Here is a 23,806-nt window from a genome sequence, read left to right on the forward strand (position 1 = left end):
AGAACTTTTTAGTTAGCTTTATTACTGCACGTTGCGCAAATTTTTCGCTTAGGGGCTTTGACGTCCCAGGCTATGAGAGACGCCGTAGTGAAGGGCTGCGGAAATTTCGGCACCTGGGGTTCTTTAACATGCACTGACGTCGCACACTACACGGGCCTGTAGAATTTAAATGAAATTAAATTGCTTTTGGGGGTAAAGGAAATGGAGCAGTCTCACATATCTCGGTGGATACCTGAAGGGAGGAAGGTGGGAGTGAAAGAAGAAAGAGGTGCCGTTGGGGAGGTCTCCGGTAATTTAGACCACCTGGAGTAAAGTGTACGTGGGGATCTTTAATTTCGCCTCCATTGAAATTTGACCGCCGCGGTCGGGATCGAACCAGCGTCTTTTTGCGGAACGCCTTGTTAGCCTGCAGTAGCAAGCTGCCTAGCTTACTCGAATCTGATGATCTAAAGTGCGAGCCCGCTGCTTTATGCCTTCGGGTTGGGTGGCTTTGGCAGCTTTGGGTAGAGACACAGAGAGGGTAGAGATGGGGACGTGGAAGCCTGAAGCCGCCCACATTCAGGACCGTTCATGATCGGTCCTCACAGTTCCTCCACAACAACAAAAAAGGTTGTCTGTTTATTAATGTGTTTCTTTTTGCCTAAAAACGGATCTATCTACAGCACGAAATTATAAGCTCAAGATTTTGGATGCCTCTGGCTTGGTTGATACAGTCAAACATTAAAAAGCTGATTAAAGTCGCACTGCAACAGAAATTGATTGTGTGGGGTAAACCCCCAACTTTCATTTATTCACCAAGCAATCTACAGTAGGAAGCACCACAGTCGAGATTCATTTGAAGCTTCCATCAAATGAAGTCAGCATGCTGACTACTGTATTTAAATAAAAATAACCACTGGATTTTATTTCACTACTGACCAAACAGCACACACACAAGCTCCACGAGATCAGCAGTGTAGCCTTCCTGTACACATTCTCACCCTACTTGTATGTACCTTTAACTAAGAGAGACAGGGAAAAAGAATTAATTTTTTCTCTTTCTCTTAATGCCTGAAGGCATCCCAAGGGTATTACGAATTATGAACCTTTGTGCCTATGCCATCAGCCACCATAATTGCAGCCTTGTACAATGCACTGGCTGCACAGATCATTTGATATCTCTCCTTTCTGAGCCAACTTTATACCAATAAAAATGGTGCTTCAAACATTGAAGTGAAATTAGATGTTGACAACTAACATTTCGTTACACACATAAGACAGTCACTTCCACCGTAAAGGAACAAAAAAAAAGCAAAAGACCTTTTTCCTGTCTTGAACTCTGATAATGATCTGAAAATCTAGCATATCTGTTAAAAATACAGCCATGCTCTCAAGGCATGGCTGTGATAACATGTGATGAATAATGAAATAAAACAGCGCAAGGGACGGGGTGAAAAACGATGGAGCAAAACACACACACACGTGACTACACTGTTTCGGTGATTGCGCAGGATCGCCTTGGACACACCTTCCTCTTTGTACCTTACATATGTGTCCTACATCGAAATAAAATTTCAGTTGTTAGTCAGTGCCCGTGTCTGTGTTTTGCTCCTTCGTGTTTCGTCCCGTCCCTTGCGCTGTTTTATTTCATTATGCAATACCAACTAGCCCGGCATCTTGCACTTCTGAACATGTGATATATCTATAACCTCCTGTATCCTGTCATGTGCAGTTCTTCCCCTATCAAAATCCCCAGAGACAGCTTTCAGCTACATTTATAACTATTACACAAAGAAAAGCCAAGTTCTGCAGATAACCTGTTTTCTGCACCCAAATCATCATTGCTGCACCTGAATGCGAGCACCAGAATGAAAGAAAAAAAAAGAACTGAAAAACACGAGCACAACTACAGCACCAGTTTCCCCAGATACAATGAAGATGTCACAAAGTAGTGCATGTGAAGCAACAGTGAGTGATAATTTGAAACAAAAGCATGACTCGAGATGCATGATGCATTTTAAACCAGACGTCACAATGCAACCTAAGTGCTGCTTGAGCACTTGAATTTAAAAATTAGTGGCAAAAGATTAGCTACTCATAGAAAACGAAGTATGATGACTCTGACGACAAATTCCACCTGGAACTTGAGTGTTGCAAAGCATTACTTTATGCTTCTGCTATCAACCACCTTGCTTTCAATATTAGCACCAACAAATGCTGCAAAAATGCTCAAAGTACCAGAAAAATGAACACATATGATCAGAGCCATAAAGGAAATTACACAATAAAACAAAGGGGCATGATGACTTTCACACTGTCAATGAGATCAATTGCATGAAGAGGATAGTTAAACGCTTTTAGAAACAGAACTTCATATGGGAAAGGTTGACACTAGTTATGAATGACAATATAGGGATGTATCGTAACAGTTGAAAGATCCCAGTGTTCATCATGGCATCCAAAAAGTGTGATTTAGAGTGGTGTCTTCAATGAACAAAAGTATTTTTCTCCCTCAAATGTTTACTGAGGAGTGCAACAAAAAATTAATCCTAGTATGGATGCGCCATCAAGTGTGTGCTGTGATTGTGGCATTTTATCAATCTTTAAAGAAAAAACGATACAATCAAACACAAATAAAGACATACATACATAGAGTTCAGATCTGCTAAATACAACAAGGCACATGAACAGCAATAACTACCACCCCATGACACTCACTGCATCAACCATGATACGAGATGTGCACTTAGCATTCTGATGCTTCACAGCAAGTGGGATGAAACACAGCAGAGCATTCTGATAATGAATGATGATCTGGTAAGTGAAGGTGACTATTTCTAGACTGTAGCCAGATGGCATGGTATACAATGGATCCCATACTCCAATGGTGCAGGTATTAAATCTGTGTTCTGTACATAGGTCACACTTAGGTTTCACCCACAAGCTGCCTGTAAATTTGCAGTTGAGTACAGTCAAGCACATACCCTGCTCTTTTAGGCACCAACAAATGAAAATAGTAAATAAAAATACCTTTTTGTTTTTGCTGCATTAAATGCCAACACGCACACACACAATGCCATCGACACAGCAACATCAACACTGTATGGCCTGGTACTAATAGACTGAGCATAGCTGCTCAAAGAATGCATCACACACATAAGAAACTGTGCCGTTTTAGCCAGCAGTACATACACCGAATACACAATACACAATAACCGAAAAACAATGCACAGCACTGAGTGCTGTGCATTGTTACACATACAACTCGACATTAAGTGAGCAGAAAATTAACATACACAGTGGCAGAGCTTCCGCTACACCGAGAACTCTAAAGTTCACTAGACTACAGTAGGAACACAGAAGCACATCACTGACAATGCAAGGAAGTAGCAAAACAGCCTCGGCCAATGCACTGGACAAGAAAACAAATGGGACTACTGTGGATTGATAGTAAGTCCTGGTGACACAGCACAGGCTCGAAATGCCCACAGCTGAAGCACCTCCAACACACTGAGCATTAGGGGTGCTGCGATAGGGGAGCAAGTAAAGCGGACTTCTCTTATTTGTACACCCAACAGTAACCTATAATCTAACTCCAAAATGAGCCCAACCATTGGACAATGCAAATAGCATTTCAGAGTCTGATACGAAAGTACCACACTTAAAACTTATACAAGGCCAAAAGCAATGTGGACCAATGGGGCTAAGTTCTCCTGCACCGACAAGTGTGTGACATTCTCTTATGGTCAACGTGCAAGGCCACAGCAAGCTCAGCTTTTAATACCACCAAAGCACATCAACAAGAGCATGTGCAGCAATGCAGATGGAAGTCCACCACACCCCTGCACCTTACGTACTGCACAATTCAATGTGCGTTTTCTTTGTTTTTTGTCTCCTGAGTGAAATGCTACCATGGCAGTTTAACCCCCGAAGTCAAGATATGACACTGACAAAAACTAAAGTTGAGACATGATGAAAACTGTTCAGCAAGTGGACTTGTAGTGCGCCAGCCATGGCGCCAGCCCTCGCCGGCACAACTTACGCGTGCTTCTTCCCTATGCCTCCGGCAACGTGAGGTGAACGCCGTTGCGGTCGAAGTCTGCGGCGTCCCTTCAAAGGAACCCGACCGCACCCCGCGCGCCCCCGCATCTGGCGCGCTCTTTCCTTCTCCTCCCTTTTCCCTCTCGCAGCGGCGGGGCGCGCCTCCCGCGCTCCCCGCCGCAGCTCCGTTACTCAGAGAATAAACGTTTGAACAGAACAGACGTCTTGTCTTCCCTGAGGATCTCCGAGCAGCTTACGCCCTACAGACTATTGAAAATTGCATACCAGTGGTCATACACAAGTGAAGTTCATTACACAAAGTAAACTGGGATGCTTTTACAGATTAAAAATTCAAAAAGATAAAAACTTAAGGAGCTGTCCAGCATGTGGAGGAGTCAATGCTACCTCCCAAGTGTAAGCTTAGCATAATTTTATGCCACGAAAATGTCCACAAGGAAGAAATCCACTTCAAGGCTTTCACACATTTCACACAGGCTTTTTACAAAGGCTGTCTTCTTTCAGGTTATTCCATATGAAAATCGACTATGTGTACATCTTTAAAACACTTCATTTTCCACGCACTCACAGCTCCAGTTTTCTTACATGCAATGCATTCATATGAGCTGTACAGGAACCTTGCAGAGACAGTGGCAACAGTGTGCACTGGCACTTCCACCATAGCCCACGTTTAGTCTTATGGAGCACAACAGTTTGACAAAGGTTGAGATGCTTATATATATGTACACAAACAGCTTATCACATGGCTAAAAGCCCCTCCACATCCCATCAAATTTTATCAGCTTTCATTTTTACAGTTCATCCGACTATGCCTGTCTTTCTTCAACACTTAGATTCACTTCAAAAGAGACGCACTAGCCAATTAGTTCCTTTTGAGTATAGTGATATATCAGAGCAGCATTCACCATGCACAACACCAGACCATCATGGCTTTTTTGCATGAAGCACGACCACAAACTTGGACCCAAAGGGAGAAGTGTACTCAATGCCCAACTCGCGGAAGACACGACGCGGCACACCAATGTCGCACAAGTATAGTCCCGCTGAGGCAACGATGCTGGCATCCATAGCCAGGGGCAAGACAGGCATGAGCACCCACCGGGGAGGCGGAGCCACCGTGCTGCCTAAAGGCGGTGGATCCACCCAGAGCACTGGAGCTTTGCTCCGCTGCACCCAGTTGGCCATGGTGGCAACGGCCGTGGGGTCAGCTTGGCTCATGCCATCCAATGAGTCCAAACCTGCCAGCACCAGGTCCACTTTGCTGTTTGCAAGCTCTACACAGAGAGGGAGGGAGGGAGGACAGGGCCAAAGAATAAAGGAGGCAGATGGCAGTGCCATGAAGATTATCAGCTCCTGGGACACCATCCAATTTTACTTAACCTTTTTAAAGAGCACCTTACAGTGTCGGAGAACACATGCATTTCCCTGTGCAGTTTTCTTCTGAGTCACAAGGTTTTTAAGTCACAATTCAATACTCACTGCATTCATTGAGCATCAGCTCAATGAAGGTTTGTGCATGACCATTAGACTCTCAAAGTCCATTGTACTCACTACACACTAATACTATGGTGGGACTAATAAAAAAGACAGAAAAATAAAAGTACTCACTATACCTGCAAGAAATGGAATATAAAAACTGCACATAAAATATTTTTCTGCCATATATTCTAAATTAGAGACAAGATGAACTTGTCTGCTGATTAATTTTTATTTGGTTGAAATCACAGCTCCACACAACAACTAGAACTGCAACAATATCAGTTATGGGGAGGACAGCGATGTTCAGCCGTCTATGGTACCTTACCCATGAAAGGTCACATACTGCAGAAATGAATTGGAGAGCACTGCCCGTCACTGGCTCACCAGTGCAGTCTGCAGATTGTGCCAAACTGAAAGGTATTTAGCAGAAATACCTATTGATTACAGATCGCCCTTACTTGAATATATGCCCATGGTTGACTTATTGCCTCCTTTAAAGTGTTTTCACTAAATGAGATTCACCTAATTTGCTGCACCTAGCATGCACATTTCTCAATGGCCACTGAGACTACTAATGCATGCTAAGGGATATCATATTTAAATGACAAACAGTGGCCTAACATGAAATCAAGACTTACAAACCTCATTCGTATGTTTTCAGTTCATATGGTTTTTTAGTTCATAGCCTCGAAATTGTACCCTCTCTCTCCTCTCACCTAAAAGTGGAGAGGAGGTTTCCAGACTTTCATTTTTCCACCTGCCAACTAAGCAAGGTGGCGGACGAAGACGCCGACGATGCGGAACAGGGGAATGAGCCAGTAAGAGTGAACATTCTAAAATGAAGGTCGAAATGAGAAAGCTAAGCCCATGACCCACATCCCCTGGCATGCAGGTGCATTGTGATCCCCATCACGGAAGCAGGATTAGGTACATTGATACTCTGCAATCAATGGGTTTCAGTGGTGGGTTTCGGTGGTAGGTCTCGGTGAATATCAAACCACCCACATACTGCAACACCCAAGCCATTAGGCCACCTGGGGCCTCCCACCTTCTTTCCCTCTTCTCTCCTCTACCATAAAAGTGGAGAGGGTATTTTTTCCTCACCCCACTAGCCACCTGCCAACCGTGACAGGTGGCGGGTGGAAAGTGGCAGGTGGAGCTGCAGATGCCAATGACAATGGCGCGAAACTGAGGAATAAGCTAATAAGAGCTAACACGCTAAAACTAACGACGTTTATGCCATCCTACACAGCTCGAGGCAAAAGTGCCCTCACTTTGTCGAAGGTTCAGAGAGTGTGTCTGGGTAAGGGTCATAAGTACTATAAGGAAAGGGAAAGGCGCAGCAGCAGTCTTACTACAGCCGGATGCCTGGACCTCACTGTGAATAGGTTCAAGAAGGCATGAAAGGGGCAGAGATATTAAAAAACTGATAATGTTTACACTAGTTCTTACTGCATTTCGTAATTCATGCGACAAGTGTAAATGCTGTAAAATTTTATTTAAAATCAAGGCGGCTTGGATGATATAGTATTTTCCTGGATAATACCCACTTTTCCCTGCATTTAGACATACCAGGAAGGGACCGCTGCACTCTTCTTTTATAGACCTTTGCAATAAGGGCTCCCTGGGCGCTGCCATATTGTTCACTGGACTGTCATGAGCACCCCTCACTAGCACGGTGGAAGCGGTGGCAGAACCGGTTTCCGACAGTCTAGAGAGGAGACGTTTCGACAACTCCATCGCCCGATGCAAAGGTCTACAAGTTATGGACAGGGATGACAAAAATGTGTTCATACTGCCCGTGGAAGCTGTTCCCCAATCCTCCCTAAAAAAGGAAAAGACTAATTTAGTCCTGCCCAATGCGTGCGAATACAGCATCTGCAAGTATGATGTAGTCAACAGCTCTCACATCTGTAGCAAACTTTGGCCAAGTTCTGGAACTGCCCACAATCAGTGTTTTAACGTGACAGCGTTAAGGCTCCAGTTCAGCGGAAAACCTGCTGGCATACTGGTGGCGTCTGCACAATGAACCCACGTCACGCGTGGATCTCTGGAACTAAAATAATTGAAAAGAGGATTTCTAATGTGAATTAAGGTCGGCGCATATCTCAAACAACTTATCTTTATAAAGTGATGAATTTCACAGAACAAAAATTTCCGTAAATTTTAGTCGGGACTCAAAACCATGACCTTTGGGTCACCAGCCATGAACGCTAGTTATTAGGCCACGTAGGCATGTTGACTTCGTTGAGGTAAAAGGGAGGTGATGTGTGTGTGGTGTTGGCTTCATTTGAAGCTCAGTAATGTGGTAATTAGTGAAGTGAACAAGATATGTGCTAATTAGCAAGATAGTAATTAGAGTAACATTATATGCATAAACTGCAGTGTGGAAGAGTTAAAAGATAAGATAAGACTATATGCTGTGCTGATTGTGATAAATGTGTGAATGTGAACAGAGAACAGTGACTGTGTGCGAAAAGAAACCGCTGAAGGGAGCCAGCAACGCTATCATGTCATGCCCTGAAAGGTGGAGTTTAAGTGTCTCCCTTATTTTTTGCTCGTGACTTCTGCTGTCGGTGTTTTTCACACTATAGCAAGTTTCAGTGCACGCGCTAATATCTTTTCGTGCGCACGTACAAGTGTGTGGAGAGGACAGCAGCAAAACACTCATTTAGAAGACTTAAACATTTTCTACCATACTTGCTGTTCACTGTCAGGCGAAAGCGGCAGGCAAGACATCGTCTTTGGGTAGTCGGTGCACGTATCCAGTTTCTTTCCAGTACAGAAGGACAAAACAAAGAAAGGATGACAAGATGGTACCCTGATGAGCAGTGTTCATGATATTCAGGCGTAGCACTGTGGGCAGCTCGTCTGTTCAAAGCTCACTCACCAGAGCTACAGGTTCAGTGCTGTATTGTCTTCTTTTTGTCCTGCAACGTCACGCTCCGTTTATCATGTTTCGCCCTGTCAGAGCTGTAAAAATTCTCAAACTAACGTTGGCCTCAGGTGATCAGCAGCGTGTTTAAACTTGTGGGTAAGGCAGGTCTCTTGTGCTAAAGCACTGCATGCGTTTCACCTGTATGCATCCCCACACGCAATGCAGGTAAGCACCCACCTGCAGCAGTGTGCCGCACTTTTCCTCCACTGCTGCGGAAGAGAGCCATCTCGGCTGGGAAGAGGGGCTCCGGCAGAACTGAGGTGGAGACCACCAGGGGAAGCTGCCAGAGCAGGACCTCGACACCGTGGTTGGCCAGCTGCCGGCCGCAGCACACTGCCTGGCTCCCCTGCCGGTGGGCTCCACAGACTACCACCACTGTGGGCCGCTGGTGGCTATTGCCAGGATTTAGCCTGCAACAGCAAGAACCACACTCACAAAACCCTGCCATGCAAGCACCATGCACCACCACTCTAGAACAACTACCATGTCTGCTACTGTTACTAATACTATTAAGCGGCGAAGCGACTTTCAAATCACGAAAATCTCGAAAAAAAATCGAAATTTAGAAAACACCAGATTTTGCGCCTATAAGGTCTCTTTAACCACATCCCGGAAAATTTCCCCCAAAAACAGCCCCAAACTGATTTTAACAAAAATGCTTCTCTGACCGCAGGTGGCAAAAAACTGAAATCTCTGTGAAAATGTCAGTTTTCTCAAAAGCGTTCTTTGACTGACCTGACTGCCCTGCATGCAGAAAGCATAGCACAGCAATTGCTTCATAGATTTTCATGTAGTTTGTCTCATTGCGTTCCTTGCTGAATTCTTTATGATGAGACTTCCTATATTTTTAATTACTTTATGCCTTTTTATTCTGTGCCTAATTTTCCCGATGATAACGAGTGTATTACGCAAGGGTGGACATAACATTCTGTGCAGAAAAATGTCAGGCTGCTAAAAATATTTGGACAATGTCACAGCATCAACCATTACTTTGGGTAAAGCTTCAAAGCCAGTGCAGATTTCTACCACATATGGTTGTCATGCCAGGCTTTCTGCAATATTGGTATAGCAATGAAGCATATAAAAATGTATCATGTGAAAACTACTCAAGTCATTTCAGTGAAATTTTGTTTTCAGAATTCAGTGGACTTTCATTAAGCACGCTAAATTTCATTTCATTATGCAAAAAATAAAAAATTTCACCTCTCAAAGCCACGTCCCCCTCGACTATTACTACCACTGCTGCTTGTACGACCACTGGTACTATACTATTGTTAAAGTTGATATCCATTATTGGACAAACACAAGGTATGTAAAAAATTTTGAGGGTGATCAATTAATTAGACTGATGTGAAGGAAATGCAATAGAATTTTTCTTTCACTCGCTAATCTATTCCAACTCTGATTACATTCCAATTCAAATTCTACTTCAATTCTGATTCCACTGTGACTGCGAATGCTTCTTTATTAATTTTTGCTGTATCCGTTGTCATTTTCACATGAGCCGAGTTATCTTTAGCCTGGGGCTTCCCTCCTCTCCTCTACAAGTGGGGAGTTGAACCTCATGGCTGTTCCTGTGCACGTCAGGTAGAGCTTGTTTACTTGGCTTCCAGCAGCAGTATCATGGCACGTTACATATCTGCCATGTGGTTAGGACTGGCACTGGTTGATTCTCTCAAATTTGAATAACACATTATTGCATAGAAGTAGCCACAAAAAAAAAAACTTATGAGGAGAGCTATCGCTAGCTAAGCTGCCATTGTATAACACACGATACATGAAAGTCATGAACACAGCGCCACAGGTGGCACATAACCTTTTCTCATACTTTCTTCCAATTTATCTGCAAACTAAAAATTAACAAAAATCATTCGACCGCCACATTTAAAAAATGGATTTCCCCTGTGCTTCCTTAGCGTCAAAACAGTGTCAGCCATGCTAGTATGTTTATTACTTTGCTATTTGAGCTTCAATGACCAAGCAGCAGCCAAAGCCACACCTTACCGACGGCAGCCTCCAAGCAGCTGCAACACCATCTCAGATGCAGCACGGCCCAGCATCTCCAGCTGGCGCTCAGTGCTGTACCCACACTGAACTGCTCCTTCCAGGATCCGCTGGCGCAACTGCAGGCTCACGCTCGGCACAAGCAGGCCTGCATCTTAATCATCAGACAGAGAGGACGGCAGTCAACATGCCCTAAAATCAATCATCTAACGCAAAGAAGAAGCAATTACCTTCACTGTTTCTTCTACATGGCAAGAAACACATCACTGCAATGATCTGTCATCCTGAACTGTGACCTGTCTTGAAAAATGACTGAGTACTATTCAGTTGAGACTTATGCAATAGTTTATGAGTGTCATTACAAAATCAAATCTGCAGAGATGCTATAGCCCCAAGCTCTATACAATTTTCAATTCAATGATAGTTTCCACGGGAAATGTGACACTGTTTGGCACTGTTATGTCCGCTGTCAATGTTCCTGCTATAACAAAAAAAAAGGGGGCTAATCCTACAACCACCAAGAAGAGACACATGAAATGGTTCGTTTTTGTAAGCCTCAGTTAACCAGGCACAAAAGTGAAGACAGCGAGCAGAGCAACAAAGACCATCTGCATTCTCACCAGTGACGTAGTCCATTTCCTGCTGGCCGGGTACTCGTATGCGACACATGGACTCCAGTGCACTGCCACCCAGGACATTTTCATCGCAACGATAGCTGGGTGGCGCAACCATCGCGTGCCCCCCAGCCCTGCCAGGTTGCACGGGCTGGTCGCTGAATGGTGTGTGCCGTGACAGTGCAGCGTTGATCTCATCAAACACTGCCCGTTTGTCAAACAGGGCCAGGTTCTTCTCAAAGTCAAATTCCTGTTCCAGGACAGTGGCATCAACTGGGGCACTAAAACAGGCATCATCCCGGTCTCGCATGGCAGCCACCATTGCCCGCCGTGGTCCGTCTGCCTTCTTGGGAGTGACTGCGGCCTTCTTCTTGGCATCTGTGCATGGGTGATGATGCCGTCATACAGCTGCTGCTTCAGACCATGTCATTCAATATAAATGTAGTTTAGGCTACGGCCCCACTGCCTCTTGTTACACTTAAGTAAATTTCACAACAGTCAGTGCAGATGGTACCAAATGAAGGCGCTGTCGCAGAGCCATGTATTGAAGTCCAAGTTAAATATCCTTATCAGCAGATTCAGGATAAGAGCCACACAAACACGCTAATAGTACAGCATTTCAATGAGTTTTAAGAATGGGCCAGTTGTCTTTCTGCTCTGCAATTCTCACACTGCAGACTCACCATAGCAATACATAAGTGAAAATATTACATATGTCTGCACTTGCTAAGAGGGAGAAGAAGTCACCCACTTGCAGCCTCATACTAGGAGAGTACCAATGGAGCTACTAATCTGCTATGCAAAGCTACCTTCTCGTTTTTGTGTGTATGTATGAGACCAAAATGTGAAATGTTGATAAATAGAACGTTGATAAATAGAAAACAGCATCAAAAGGGTTCATTAGAAAATTCATCCTCGTTTAAGCCTTTTTTTTAGTCCTGAGCCTGTTCGAACGAGTTCAAACTGGCTCAAACCAGAATGGCATGTCGCTCCCCATAGCCGCCGAGCCTGCATGCATGAACACGACCCCAAACTGAACCCCCAAAAATTCCGGTTTAACGCCTTGGTTTGACATGCAGAGTTATGTAAAATAACTTCGCAATAAAATTTGGAGTAAGTGAAAATTATAAGTGTTTCAACTTGACTTAATTGCTACAACAACCTCCTGCACTAATTCTGAGCCTTCGAAAATGACTATCTCTTAAAGGGACAGTGAGGAGAGCACTATTAATATTTTTTTTACAGCAAAATCCAATAAATCGGCATTTCATGGCTCTGTTGCCACTTGGCCGGCAGCGAAAGATGCATTTATTTCTAAGAAATTTGGATTCGAAGTTGAAAAAGGTTTTCCCGCCGCTCTGATTCAAACTTGGGATTCTCTTATGACGACACAGGACTAAGTGACGTGACACATGACGTAACGGAGACTCCGTGATTTCTGACGGTCAGCAGAGCGGCCTAGCAGCAGCCGAAACGAAAGCTACCGCCGGCCGCACGTTGAAGGCATCTATCGGCTATTGCGGCCGTCGCTACAGTCGCTTTGCTTACGTTTGCACCGGCGTTTTGCCAGCGTTACGATGGATCCCGTTCTCGAAGTCGTCAACGAAGTTCTCGCAAATGGACACCTTTAGCATACCGTGTACCTTGTTACCGTTAGCGGAATACCAGGAGCCCGCCTAACGCCGGTGAGCTGGCGCTGATTGGTCCCGATGCTGCAGGCGCGCGCGTAGTTGCCGGGCGCGTGGCGCCATCTGGCGACGTCAAGGAGATTTGCGCATGCATTTGCTGCGCCTCAGTAATTTGTGGCTACTCTGGTCCTAGTGTTGTTAGAACTATTGGTTCTAGCAACACTGTTTTGTCCTATGACGTCAGCACGCTTGTACTTGCGAGTTTGGCCAGTGGCGGCGGTACCTGTATTTTGGTTTTTGCTCTTTTCTATGTTACAAGAGCTTTGTTGTCAGTATGAGTGGCGTTTTTGTAATCAGGAGCTGCTATTCTGTCGATACAAGCCAACTTCAATTTCTCCTCAGTGTTCCTTTAAGGAAGTAATTCAAGACAGGAGGCTAGTAGCAGTCCTATCATTGCACACTTTTCTGTAACTAGAAACTTTTTTTTCCGAACTAGACATGTTTTTCAAGTTACGATGCTTTACTCTACAGCCTGCCTACAGACAAAGAAGCAACAGGAAAAAATCTACCGCCAGGCATGACTCAGTTGCACAGTTCTTCCATTGTGTACGTTATGTCAGTTTTCAATTCAATTCTTTTATATTCCTTTTTTGAGACGAGGAGGCAGAACTAAAAGCCATAGCAATGGCTTGATGTGGGTCCTACCTTACAAACTGGCAAACAGATATGGCTATCCCAAGGATTTTTTCGTTAATTCTACATCTTTAATTTTTCACACTCTTTAACCTATTTCTGGTTCATCACATTGCATGGCCTGATTATAATGATGGCAACAAAGTGTGAAAGTAAGCATGATTAAAACTGTTTTACCTTTCCGCGCACCATTGACTTCTTGCAACACAACTGGCGATTCACCGCGTGTACCTTCAGATGCTTTGATGATGTTCAGATCCACTATGTCCTGAGCACTGCACATGAGAAAACGAAGTTAAGGCAAATGGAGTACGCATGCATGATATAAGCAGTCCAGATATGTTGGGCATTATGGATAGCAAACGTGTATTAATACTGGGTAAGCTGCTGTAGAGTCATAAAAGTGGAACAAATGATAAAAAAAAATATGCTACGGTGGCACAAACTGTGATGACAAACAACTTCAAGGAAATGCAGGAAATGCAGCAGTACCAAAAGTACAGCTAGTTGCACACTGTCTCTTTGATTTCAGCAAGGTTGTGCCCGGCATATCCTGTTCGCTTCTGGTTTCATGTCACAGAGGGTAAATTTGGCACCTTCCAAATTTTCTTGGCACATTATCAATAATGAAATGAAACGTTTTACTAAATATTGCTGCACTACCGCATCTATTAGCATCGAATGTGTACTTAAGTATGCGCGCGAAAGATGCAGCTGCTAAGCAAGTCCTCCTAGCTAACATTTCCCCTTCATCAGAACATTCGCGAGGTAGTCATTTCATCGCGCAACTTAACAAAAGACGACTGTTCAAATGCACCGTTTTTTTTTTTTAATTTCCACTGAGTGATTTGGTATTAGGTGCACGTGCAACCGGTATACAGAGAACAGTTTTATTTGCTGACATGAAATTTAGCAGTTCAACGGCAGCGAGGCAAAGCTGTTCACCCATAAACGTGACATGCATGACAGCCGTAATGGGACTAGGATACATTGCTCGCTTGGACATGCGAGGTGCTTGTAAGTTAACCCAAAAAGGTACCGATTCGTCGGGCTTCTCAGTTATTACGCACAGGCATCTCCGAAACAGGCTAAAGCAAAAAAAAAAAGAAATAATAAATGCGTCCCGCGTGGTGGCGAAAGCATGAGATGAATAAACCTATGGCAGAAGCTTGTTTACCAGATTGTGACTTGAGGAACGAGACACTTGGTGCCATTTCGAGACGCTTGTGACAGCACAATTTGCTGTTTGGCCGCGTCGACACTTTCGATTTTGCCTCGGTACGTACCGAGTATGTCCCCACAGTCTACAACAACGATGCAACCAACCCACTGGTCACTCATGGCTCATGCCGAGTCTCTCCTCGATTACGCCTGCTGTAGTTTATAAGGCAATGCAGACGCGGCAAGTGCGACTAAAGGACCGAGATCCGCTGTGCTTTGTTTTTGGTCTTCGTTATGAAAACTTGAATCACTGAGTAGCAGTGGTGACAATCCCGGCGTAACACGCAAGGGGCACAGAAAGACCGCACTGTAACTTCTTCAAACGCTACGGCACAGATCCGACACTGTTAAACGCAGTTTCCGAACGTCGACAGCACTTTTCGCGCAAGTGGCTGTTTAATGTTATTCAGGGGTGGGCTTTCTGGGCTCAGACAGCTCAACACCTCAACGTTGTGCGTTCCGCCCGTTCTACCGCTTTGCTTTAATCACTCGGTTGCTCTGTTTTGTGCATTTTTTGCTGTCTTGTTAGGCTACTGTCTGGGTCTGGTCGATGGCTTGGTGTTGACTCGTTCATTTTCGAGGCTTTATACCATGCTTTATACCATGGCTTAAGCCTCGCATACACGAATAAACATGACCGGTATCATAGTTAAGGGTCGGATTAAATAGAGTATTTGCATATTACTGCCGCTAAACGCACAAAGGCATAAAAAAGTGACGTCACACGTGCCCTAACGCGCGAGGTCACGAGGGCCTCGTGGGCCAATCGAAGCAGCTGAGGGATATTCAAAAGCTCTGTTCGCTCGCCGCAGCTGGTCGCGTTCGGTTGTCGCTCTTGTTTCTGTGCTTTGGATTTGAGCGTTTTTGGCGTTACATCATTGCTCCTCACGATGTCACACAAGAACATCTACTACTCGGACAAGTATTATGATGATAAATTCGAGTACAGGTGAGGAAATCCATTTTACTGCTTTCGAATGCCAGTGGTGCGGTGCTGATATGGTGTCATGGCGTACCATTCCTTTTTCGCGCTATCACGCTTATGTTTTCGACTCACAGTTGTGCTTACCTTTTCTGTGTTAGGCATAAAAATCTATTTTTCGGTAATTTTTTTCGTCCTGTGAGTGCCAAAACCTCTCCGACGTTGCTAGAGAGGGTGTTGGACCCGCGCTTTGCGCCCGGTCAGGCTCCAGCCGCCAATAGCGATTGATTTCCGTTGCAGGCACGTCGTCTTGCCAAAAGAAATCGCCAAGCTTGTCCCCAAGACCCATCTGATGTCCGAAACCGAATGGAGGGGAATTGGAGTGCAGCAGAGTCAGGGATGGGTGCATTACATGATCCACGAGCCTGGTGAGTTGTGACGGGGTGTTCCACGATGACTCATGGGTCATTTCAGATTAGATCGTACAGAGGTTGGATAGGCTCATTCCTCGTTGGCGTTGCATAACCCTCCTCGCAGCGGCGCCCCTCCTCCTCCGCTCTAAGAATGTGTTCGTCGTATTTTCCCGTTTTCGTTTGTTTACTGGATGTTTCTATTGCACTGATCTGTGCACCTCGTTTGAATTATTCGTAGCGGCGACTTGGGATTCCCCGCGCTGAACTTACACTGATCCCGCGAAAACGTTAGCACGCTCAGGAATTGCCGGATAAGTGTTTTATTCGGCATTCGAGGGGAAACGCAAGAAATTAATTTATGTTTTGAGCAAATGCAGCGCGAATGAAACAAACTAGATGCAGCATCAGTATTCTCTGTAGTCTTTTCAGAGCTGGATTCATTCCTTCTAGGACAATGGCAAGCAGTAGGTCAACTGCACACAAATTTATTTCCCTCTGGTGCAACGTAAGGAGTGCCAACATAAGAGAACCCAAGTCGCTGCTACGAATAATTCAAACTAGGGGCACAGATCAGTGCAATAGAAACATCCAGTAAACAATCGAAAACGGGACAATACGACGAACACACTCTTAGAGTGGAGTAGGAGGGGCAGCTCTGCGAGGAGGGTTATGCAACGCCAAAGAGGAAAGAGCCGGTTGGATATTCACCATTTTTAATCGACGTCCACATATGGGTCATAAGTCACGGCTGCGATGAACAGATCACTCGAGGAATACTTAATGTACGAAATTTTGTAGGTAGTGAACAGGCTAACTGCTTGACTTCGCTGTTTTTGCCTTTGATGTTAAATATCCTGGATGGACACTGCTCATAGTTGCTTCTCTGTGGAGCGCAGCTATGCGTGCAGTAGAGCATGCTGAGTTATTTTTGGTGCTGTCAGGAGCTGTTCTTCAAAAAGTATTGAACCGGACGTAAGTCACGTTTTCCTGCCAATTTTTTTAGCCCCAGGAAACTACCGTGAGCAGGCTTGTGTAGAGGCAGTGCACAAGTTTCTGCAGCATTGTAAATAAAAGTGAGTATGCACGCACGGTGAATAAGGAGTTGTTAAAAGCTCTGAACAAGAAAACAAACTACCTAGGTTGGTTAGTTCCTCAAATAAACTTTTTTGCTTGAAACGATTTCAATTTATTCCACCCTGTAGTTATGTTCAGCATTGGAAACGTTGCATTAATTTCCTTCTGTAGTCAGTGCTCACTAAGAAAGGGAACCCGAAGCCACAATATCACCATTGGAAATGCAATGCGTACAACATGTGGGGAATGTGCACTACCTAAATTTCAGATATGTTAAGGTGCGTAAATTAAATGCAGGGCTAGCTGTCATGTAGTAGCTGTCACACCAGCTGATGGAAAGCTTGCCTCAGTAACTTCGGCACAGAATAACCTTGACGCCTAGTGCTACATCGTATTAGAATTCTTTCTCACAGTCTTTTGCAGCATGTGCTGGTCTAGGTCCTTAATTCCAGCGTTGGGACATCACCCTTGTCCTGCTTGTGCGTGTAATCCTCAATAAACTTTTGTTCAGGACTGTACTTTGCACCTGTGGCCTGGTGACCGTAAATTTTGCTATAGAAAGTACATGTGGGTACCAAAGCAGCTCTTTTCAAATGTTCGAAAACAAAGGGTTCACATTTTGCCATTGACATGGATACAATGCGCTTACAAAATGGGTCTTTTGTTTGTTTTGCTGGCATACCTGCAGCTGCTGGTAGGGGCACTAAGCTGTACAGAGGGTGCAGCCTGTCACACAATATCAAAGCATGTTTGTTTTACTGTGTCATCATTGCTTTCTCTGTCCAAGATGAGTAGCAGTGTTGGCAAGAGAGCTAGATGGACGCTCACCCTTGGCAGCGCTTGCGTAGGATCTGCCGAGGTGGCTCAGCAGCCGACCCCTGGCCACTGCAGCTACATACAGATGGAGACAAAAATTTAAACAAATTAAAATGGGTACTAGCCAACCCTTCATTGGTGCTAGCTTAACTGATCCTCATGAGCTTCCACGATCATAATCATGCACTATAGATCTGTAGCATTACTAATTGGTGTATGTGCTGCATACTGTTCCATGGTAACGCTGTATGAGAGAAGGTGCTTAGCTCTTTTGTTACCGCGGGAAATGTAATTGTCTTTGATAGGTCTAAGAGATAATTTTTTCCTGCAAATTATGTGAGGTGTAAGAATGATTGCAATAGAATGTGCTTTCTGAGGAGTTATTTCAGCACAAATAGTTTGTGTGAATATTGCGAAAAAAAATTGGCAAACGCACAAAAAAGTTAGAAATTAAAAAAGTAAAAAAATTGTAGTGACGAGACAATATATAAAAATACTAAAACCATTCCGGAACATATAAATTGTTTACAGTTTATTTATTAATTAGCTACCTAAAGCTTGAATTTATATCCAACACTTTTAGAGCTAGAAATTTTTTTGTGACGCTAATGAAAAAACGGATGTTTTCAGTGTGTGTTTCATCATCATCATCAGCCTAACCCTGTCCATTGCTTTGTAGTTTGAGCTAAAATATTTTTGAAGAAACAAAAGAAATTGCAGAAACACAGAGTATATCTACCATACCCTTTGTGTTATTACTCGCTTGAAAATTACAAAAGGTAATACAGTGGTACCTCCTTATGGCGAATACTTAAAAAACTAAAATGTTTCGATATAGACAAAATTTGTATTACAAAAATTCCTCCAGAAACTTGCATTTCAGAAGCAAAAGAACAGCAACTGGGAGAGAGTTTTTCCGTAGTTTCAGCAGCATTCAAGCCGCTTGTGGCAATTGCGGAGGGCACAATAACACTGAGCAGCAAACGTCAGCTAGGTTGGCTTCCCTGCTAAGCATTGCAGCACACGATGGTGGCAGATCAAATGCCAGCTAGGATGGCTTCCTCACATTACAGCACTGTCATGTAAAAACTTGGACGCTAGGACAAAAGCTATCGCCATCATCACCACCTCCGCTCTGCGGCAGTCGATGTGAGCAGAGGATGACTGCTGGAAAGCAACACGCGACCATGTCGCTTGTTCCGAGGCAATATATGCGGGTGCGAGAGGTGCACACTGGTTCTGACCACTTTCCTAACAGCTACTCTCGACGCTATATCTTTTGTGGCACTGTTGGTGAAAGGGAGGTAAAGTGTGAACCATGGCGCTAATGCTTACTGCACCACCACTAGTCATCCATGGAGTGAAACGAAGCCTGCCACCTGCCATCCAAGCGGGCACAGCATGGCAGTTTGATTTATCAGTTTTAGGCAAACCGCATTTGATATATATAGAGTAAGAAATGCATGTGTTTGTTGAAAATATTGTCACTGACTAGAAGACAACAAACTGTGCAGTGTCGTGGGTACCACTCGGGCTAGGCCATCCTCCATTAAATCATGCCATCACCATCTGTCCGGTCATTCTGATTTCATCGGCTTTCCGTCATGTAACATTTGGTGTGAGGTGCTGGGTTCCCTCATCATCCCAATCCCGGAGCTTAGGAGGGCTTTGCACCTCCCGGCCCCAGCCTGCCAGATATGACCCTACTCCGCCACTCTCTTCCACTCCTCCCCATGCCCTGACCAGAAGACATGGCAATGCGACTACGAGCTCACTGATCCAAGACCCCCGCACACGTGAGAATCCAGAAGACGCGACGACCTACCACCCCACTGACCGCCCACCCACACATAGAACACTGTACCCTAGCCCCTGCTGTTGGGTGCGTCATGAGCCTCGGCATTGGCGTCCGGCGACCTGTGGCTCTTCAGTCTTCGTAGACCTGGCTTCACCTGCTCATCACCTGCTCATCTCTTTCATTGTGATGGCAAGCCCTTCATCTTCTTCTCTCCTTTGTTCATCCCTTCTGTCACGCCCATCATCACATCCTGTGTTTCATCGTAACTGCTATTCTTCTAGTTAGTGTGATCGGGACGATCGCCCGGTTGCCCCGGGTCGTGTCATGGACTAGAAGACGACGCTGTGCAGTGACACGGGCGGTAACACCCGTGCCAGGCTGTCCGCCGTTACACATGCCATCACCATCTGTCATGTCGTTTTCATCGGCTTGCCATCACATAACTGTATTTAGGAACAGTTTGATATAAGCAATAATTCATAATATACATGTTCATTGTAAGGAGGTTGGACTGTAAATTGCTTCAAAATGCTCTATGATGCTTTGATTTTACACGAGACTGTTTCCGAAGACGTTTCGGACGATTTAGGACCAGTCTAAAAATATCCACTGCTTTCTCGAACCGCTTTGAGCTATTACGAAGCGCCAGTCTGAGGTCGGTGCCCGAATTTCTACCGGGCCTGCAATCGATTTTTTGTTTTTGGCAGATAGCAGCTACAGATTCATGACATCAGTGCGGTGCATAAACCGGTTCTATGAGTGAAAAAACAAAAGAAGCGGAAACGAAGCCTAGGGGTGGACAGTGCCCACTTATTGTTCTAAGGTTGCGTAGTTCTTTCGTCACAATCAAATTCTGACGATGCAATATCATCGTCAGCATCACTGCTGCTTCCAGCACCTAAAAAATCTGTTGTAGATGCAGCAGAATCGCGCGAAGTGGGATTTTTCTGAGCACGCGGCGTCTCTGCGTCTGACGCCATCCCACGAGCGCACAGCACTGGAACCTGAACTACAAGGACTTTTCAGAAATTTCAGCCTTGTGGGAAAAATAGCTATGCAAGAAACAAAAGCAGGGTGTGTAAACAACAAACTAGATACCACAACAAATCCTTGGTGGCCCCAGGAGCACTGAAATTGCACTTCGAATTCGTTTATGACCGGTGATCGGCGCATATTGGCGTTGTAAAGAACGATCAAAGAGGACTCTGAGCTTGTCTTTTTACCACGGGAACTTGATCTGCACGCTCGAAGCATTCTTGGAAACTTCAAATTATTGTCTTGTGCAGCCGATTTCCCTGTTAAATCTGATTAAGCATCCCAACTCTTGTCTTCTTTTTTTTTAACTGACCTCCGAGAGTAGGAGGAGTCAACCAGTGCGTGGAATGCCTTTCAGCCAGTTGCGTGACGACTTTGCTTTCGCCTTTACTTTGTGTTTTAGGTTTCCGTGAACAAATAGTGTCGGTCGCAGACAACATAACCGCAAGTTAGGCACATGGAAATAAAAATATGAGTGGACTCTTTGCTTTCGCAGATCACTCCACGTATTGTTACGTATCACTCTGCCGATGGCAGAGTGCCAGGCCGTCGCGCAACTGGCTAAAAGGCACTTCTTGTATTAGTTGATCCTTCCTACTCTCGGAGGTCAGTTTAAAAAAAAAATGCAGGAGCCAGATCCGATTTAATAGGGAAATCGGCTGCCCAGAACAATCTAGCCGCGCAGGACAGGACTAGCCAGAAAGCACTGATTTTGCAAACTAAATAAACACTGCAAAGTACACAGCTAGATGCAACAAACGAAATCGGTGTGACCGTCAGGTTCAGTGTGTGTTCAGCTGTATATGCCCCGGCGCCAATACATTTTGTAATGGCTTTACTGACCTTTGAAATGCTATTCACATGCTCTTATTGTTTCATGCATTTTGTTTTCATGGCATGAACAGGCACACGTTTATATTACTGCTTGGAGTGTAACAAGCTTGCTCAATACTGGTGCAGCGTGGTGAAAAGTAGAGTTCGGGGAGTCCGTGGAAAGAAAACACTGGGAAAATTTCTATCGTTGCCGCAGCTGATTGGTAGATTTCAAGCAATTTTACTTGGAAAGACCACGCTGAACTTCATTTTTCAACGAAAAAAAATTTAAAAGAATGCATGGTTCAAATGGGTTTACCCCTCCAACAGTGACCCATAAATCCTCCGCTGACTTCTGATGAGTGTAAGCTCCATGCAACACCAGATGGTATTGCTTATGCAGCAAGAAATATATAAGTAGATGCCATCATGTGCTTTACATGGCACAAACATGCCATAAAAGTGTTGGAAGTTATGCCAAGATATTTGTTTGCATTTAACAACATGAGACTATGCTGACACATTGGCACTGCCTGAACAACACAAATGAGTGGTGCTCCAGGAGAATAGACAGTACTTATAAAGAATAATTGAACAAAAAGATTATTAAATTAACAGCTTGAATTTACTTGATGGCAGTATAAAAATTTGGGAAATACTACTTTAATTGAAAAATTGCTGTCAGATACCCACCACAAATGAAAGATGCAACCAGATTAAAGCATTGACATCAGTCGGTGACAGAAGCAACTGTGTTTCTTCGAATAGCTTGCTCATGGTTCACTCATTTTATATCCACTTCCAAAATGAAGTCATCTCCATTATTCTTTTAAGCTGGCTCAGTAGCCAAGATATTTGATGCGTTTCTTTGCCTAACTATGATGAAACTTGCTCTCGAATGTCGAGAAGCCGGGACTGTGCTGGCCATTCCAGAACTTGGGGCGTCATTAGACCAAAACCATGGCAGATTTTCCATGTGGTGTCTGCAGCTATGTGTTTGTAAACTTCTGCACAAACGTATTGTATAATGCCAAGTTCATTGCATCTAGTGCATGGAAACATAGTAGTAAACTTGCTAGGTTTAATTTATTTCTTCTGCCGCCGCGGTGGCTCAGTGGTTATGGTGCTCGGCTGCTGACCCGAAAGACGTGGGTTCAATCCCGGCCGCGGCAGTTGAATTTCTTTGGAGGAGAAATTCTAGAGGCCCGTGTACTGTGCAATGTGAGTGCACGTAAAAGAACCCCAGGTGGTCGAAATTTTCGGAGCCCTCCACTACGGCGTCTCTCATAGCCTTAGTCGCTTTGGGACGTTAAACCCCATAAACCAAACCAAACTAAACCAAACCAATTTATTTCTTCTCACAGTACAAGTAAGCGGGGTTCCTTTGCTAACGAACAGCCATGAACTGACATAACCAGTTTCGGCTGCTTGCTTGCTTCCTGCAGTGGAACTCGCTGAGAGGTGAACCCACATTGAAGCTTTCTGCTTGACACATTGCTGCGTCTCCTCAACGTTTTCGATCTGCAACTTGTGTAGACAGTTTGTCTCTGCGAGTTGTAAAATGTACCCCAAAAGTATGGATCCTTTGTGTAGCATTGTGACATGGCATTCCTCCCTTCATTTTGCAGAGCCCCATATCCTGCTGTTTAGGCGGCCACTGCAAGATTCCAGTGCTCCGACCCAGGCGGAGCAGATCAGGAATGACATGTGATCATCGATGGGCCAAGTCTGGTGTCCTGGTGCTATGCAGCAGCTGCCACCTTTGTCCCCATCATTGTAAATACTGTACAAATCCAACGCGGATGATGAAATGAGGTCTGCTGCAGCTTGTGGTCAAGTGGGAAGTGAGAGAAAGCACCCTTCAATCTGGGAAGCTGCATCCCAGTCCTCCTTCCGCCCCCCCCCCCCCCCCCCCCCCCGCCTTTTTTTTTCACTCTGGTGCAGGATGCCATCACACCCTAGACCTTTTGTTGTCAGTGGGCATTAGCTGTATGTTTTGCTATCAGGTTGTCAGAGGTTTCGTGTTCCTCTCAGTCTTTTTTTGTCTTGGCCCATTACCTCTTCTGTGTTCCTACATGTCACTGTTTGCTGCACCCTGCAAAATAACATATTAAACGTCTTTCTTTCCCACATGTTTCCCCTCCATCCTTTTGTTACCTCTGCGGGCTACTGTGCTGTATGAATGAGTGAATAAATTTATTTTATTGATTATGAAAGTTGTCTGACATTGCTGTAGAGTTTTACCCTACAACATGCAATGAGCTAGCTCGAATGCACTCCTTGCAAAGTGTGAGGTGGAAGTGCAGGGACACAAGCCAGT

At 44.6% G+C, this 23,806-nt stretch overlaps 2 protein-coding genes across 3 annotated transcripts; one reads left to right on the forward strand and one right to left on the reverse strand.

Annotated features, from left to right (window-relative positions):
• Window positions 1-755: 755 nt before the first annotated feature.
• Window positions 756-15,286, reverse strand: Edc3 (Enhancer of mRNA-decapping protein 3). Its single transcript, XM_089543973.1, has 6 exons — window positions 14,572-15,286; window positions 13,572-13,669; window positions 11,080-11,451; window positions 10,460-10,613; window positions 8,633-8,865; window positions 756-5,312 (listed from the first exon to the last, which is right to left on the reverse strand). Exons 1-6 carry the CDS (start codon window positions 14,733-14,735, stop codon window positions 4,963-4,965), a joined length of 1,371 nt encoding a protein of 456 aa, XP_089400099.1. The 5' UTR covers window positions 14,736-15,286; the 3' UTR covers window positions 756-4,962.
• Window positions 15,287-15,378: 92 nt separating this feature from the next.
• Cks30A (Cyclin-dependent kinase subunit 30A) lies at window positions 15,379-23,616 on the forward strand. 2 transcript variants are annotated; one of them, XR_016282963.1, is made up of 4 exons: window positions 15,379-15,564; window positions 15,838-15,965; window positions 19,587-19,827; window positions 23,115-23,616. XR_016282963.1 is itself a non-coding variant. In XM_089543976.1 (3 exons), the coding sequence occupies exons 1-3, from the start codon at window positions 15,506-15,508 to the stop codon at window positions 23,195-23,197; spliced, it is 270 nt and encodes an 89-aa protein (XP_089400102.1). In that variant the 5' UTR covers window positions 15,383-15,505; the 3' UTR covers window positions 23,198-23,616. The 2 variants fall into 2 exon arrangements, 1 of the variants encoding a protein (XP_089400102.1); XM_089543976.1 differs by lacking the exon at window positions 19,587-19,827 and having other exon boundaries at window positions 15,383-15,564.
• The last annotated feature ends 190 nt before the right edge of the window (window positions 23,617-23,806 follow it).

This window comes from Amblyomma mixtum, chromosome 5, assembly GCF_055824585.1.
Source record: "Amblyomma mixtum isolate Tamu chromosome 5, ASM5582458v1, whole genome shotgun sequence".
In the NCBI taxonomy this organism is placed as follows: Eukaryota; Metazoa; Arthropoda; class Arachnida; order Ixodida; family Ixodidae; genus Amblyomma; species Amblyomma mixtum.

Bases quoted from the DNA above. Each gene is read 5' to 3' on its own strand.
- Cks30A (XM_089543976.1), top strand. From the start codon at position 15,506: ATGTCACACAAGAACATCTACTACTCGGACAAGTATTATGATGATAAA. The intron at 15,565-15,837 runs GTGAGGAAATCC...TTTCCGTTGCAG, and splicing joins GATGATAAATTCGAGTACAG to GCACGTCGTCTTGCCAAAAG. The intron at 15,966-23,114 runs GTGAGTTGTGAC...TTCATTTTGCAG, and splicing joins TTACATGATCCACGAGCCTG to AGCCCCATATCCTGCTGTTT.
- Edc3 (XM_089543973.1), bottom strand. From the start codon at position 14,735: ATGAGTGACCAGTGGGTTGGTTGCATCGTTGTTGTAGACTGTGGGGAC. The intron at 13,670-14,571 runs GTAAACAAGCTT...TCTCATGTGCAG, and splicing joins GTTCCTCAAGTCACAATCTG to TGCTCAGGACATAGTGGATC. The intron at 5,313-8,632 runs GTGGGTGCTTAC...CTCTCTGTGTAG, and splicing joins AGTGCGGCACACTGCTGCAG to AGCTTGCAAACAGCAAAGTG.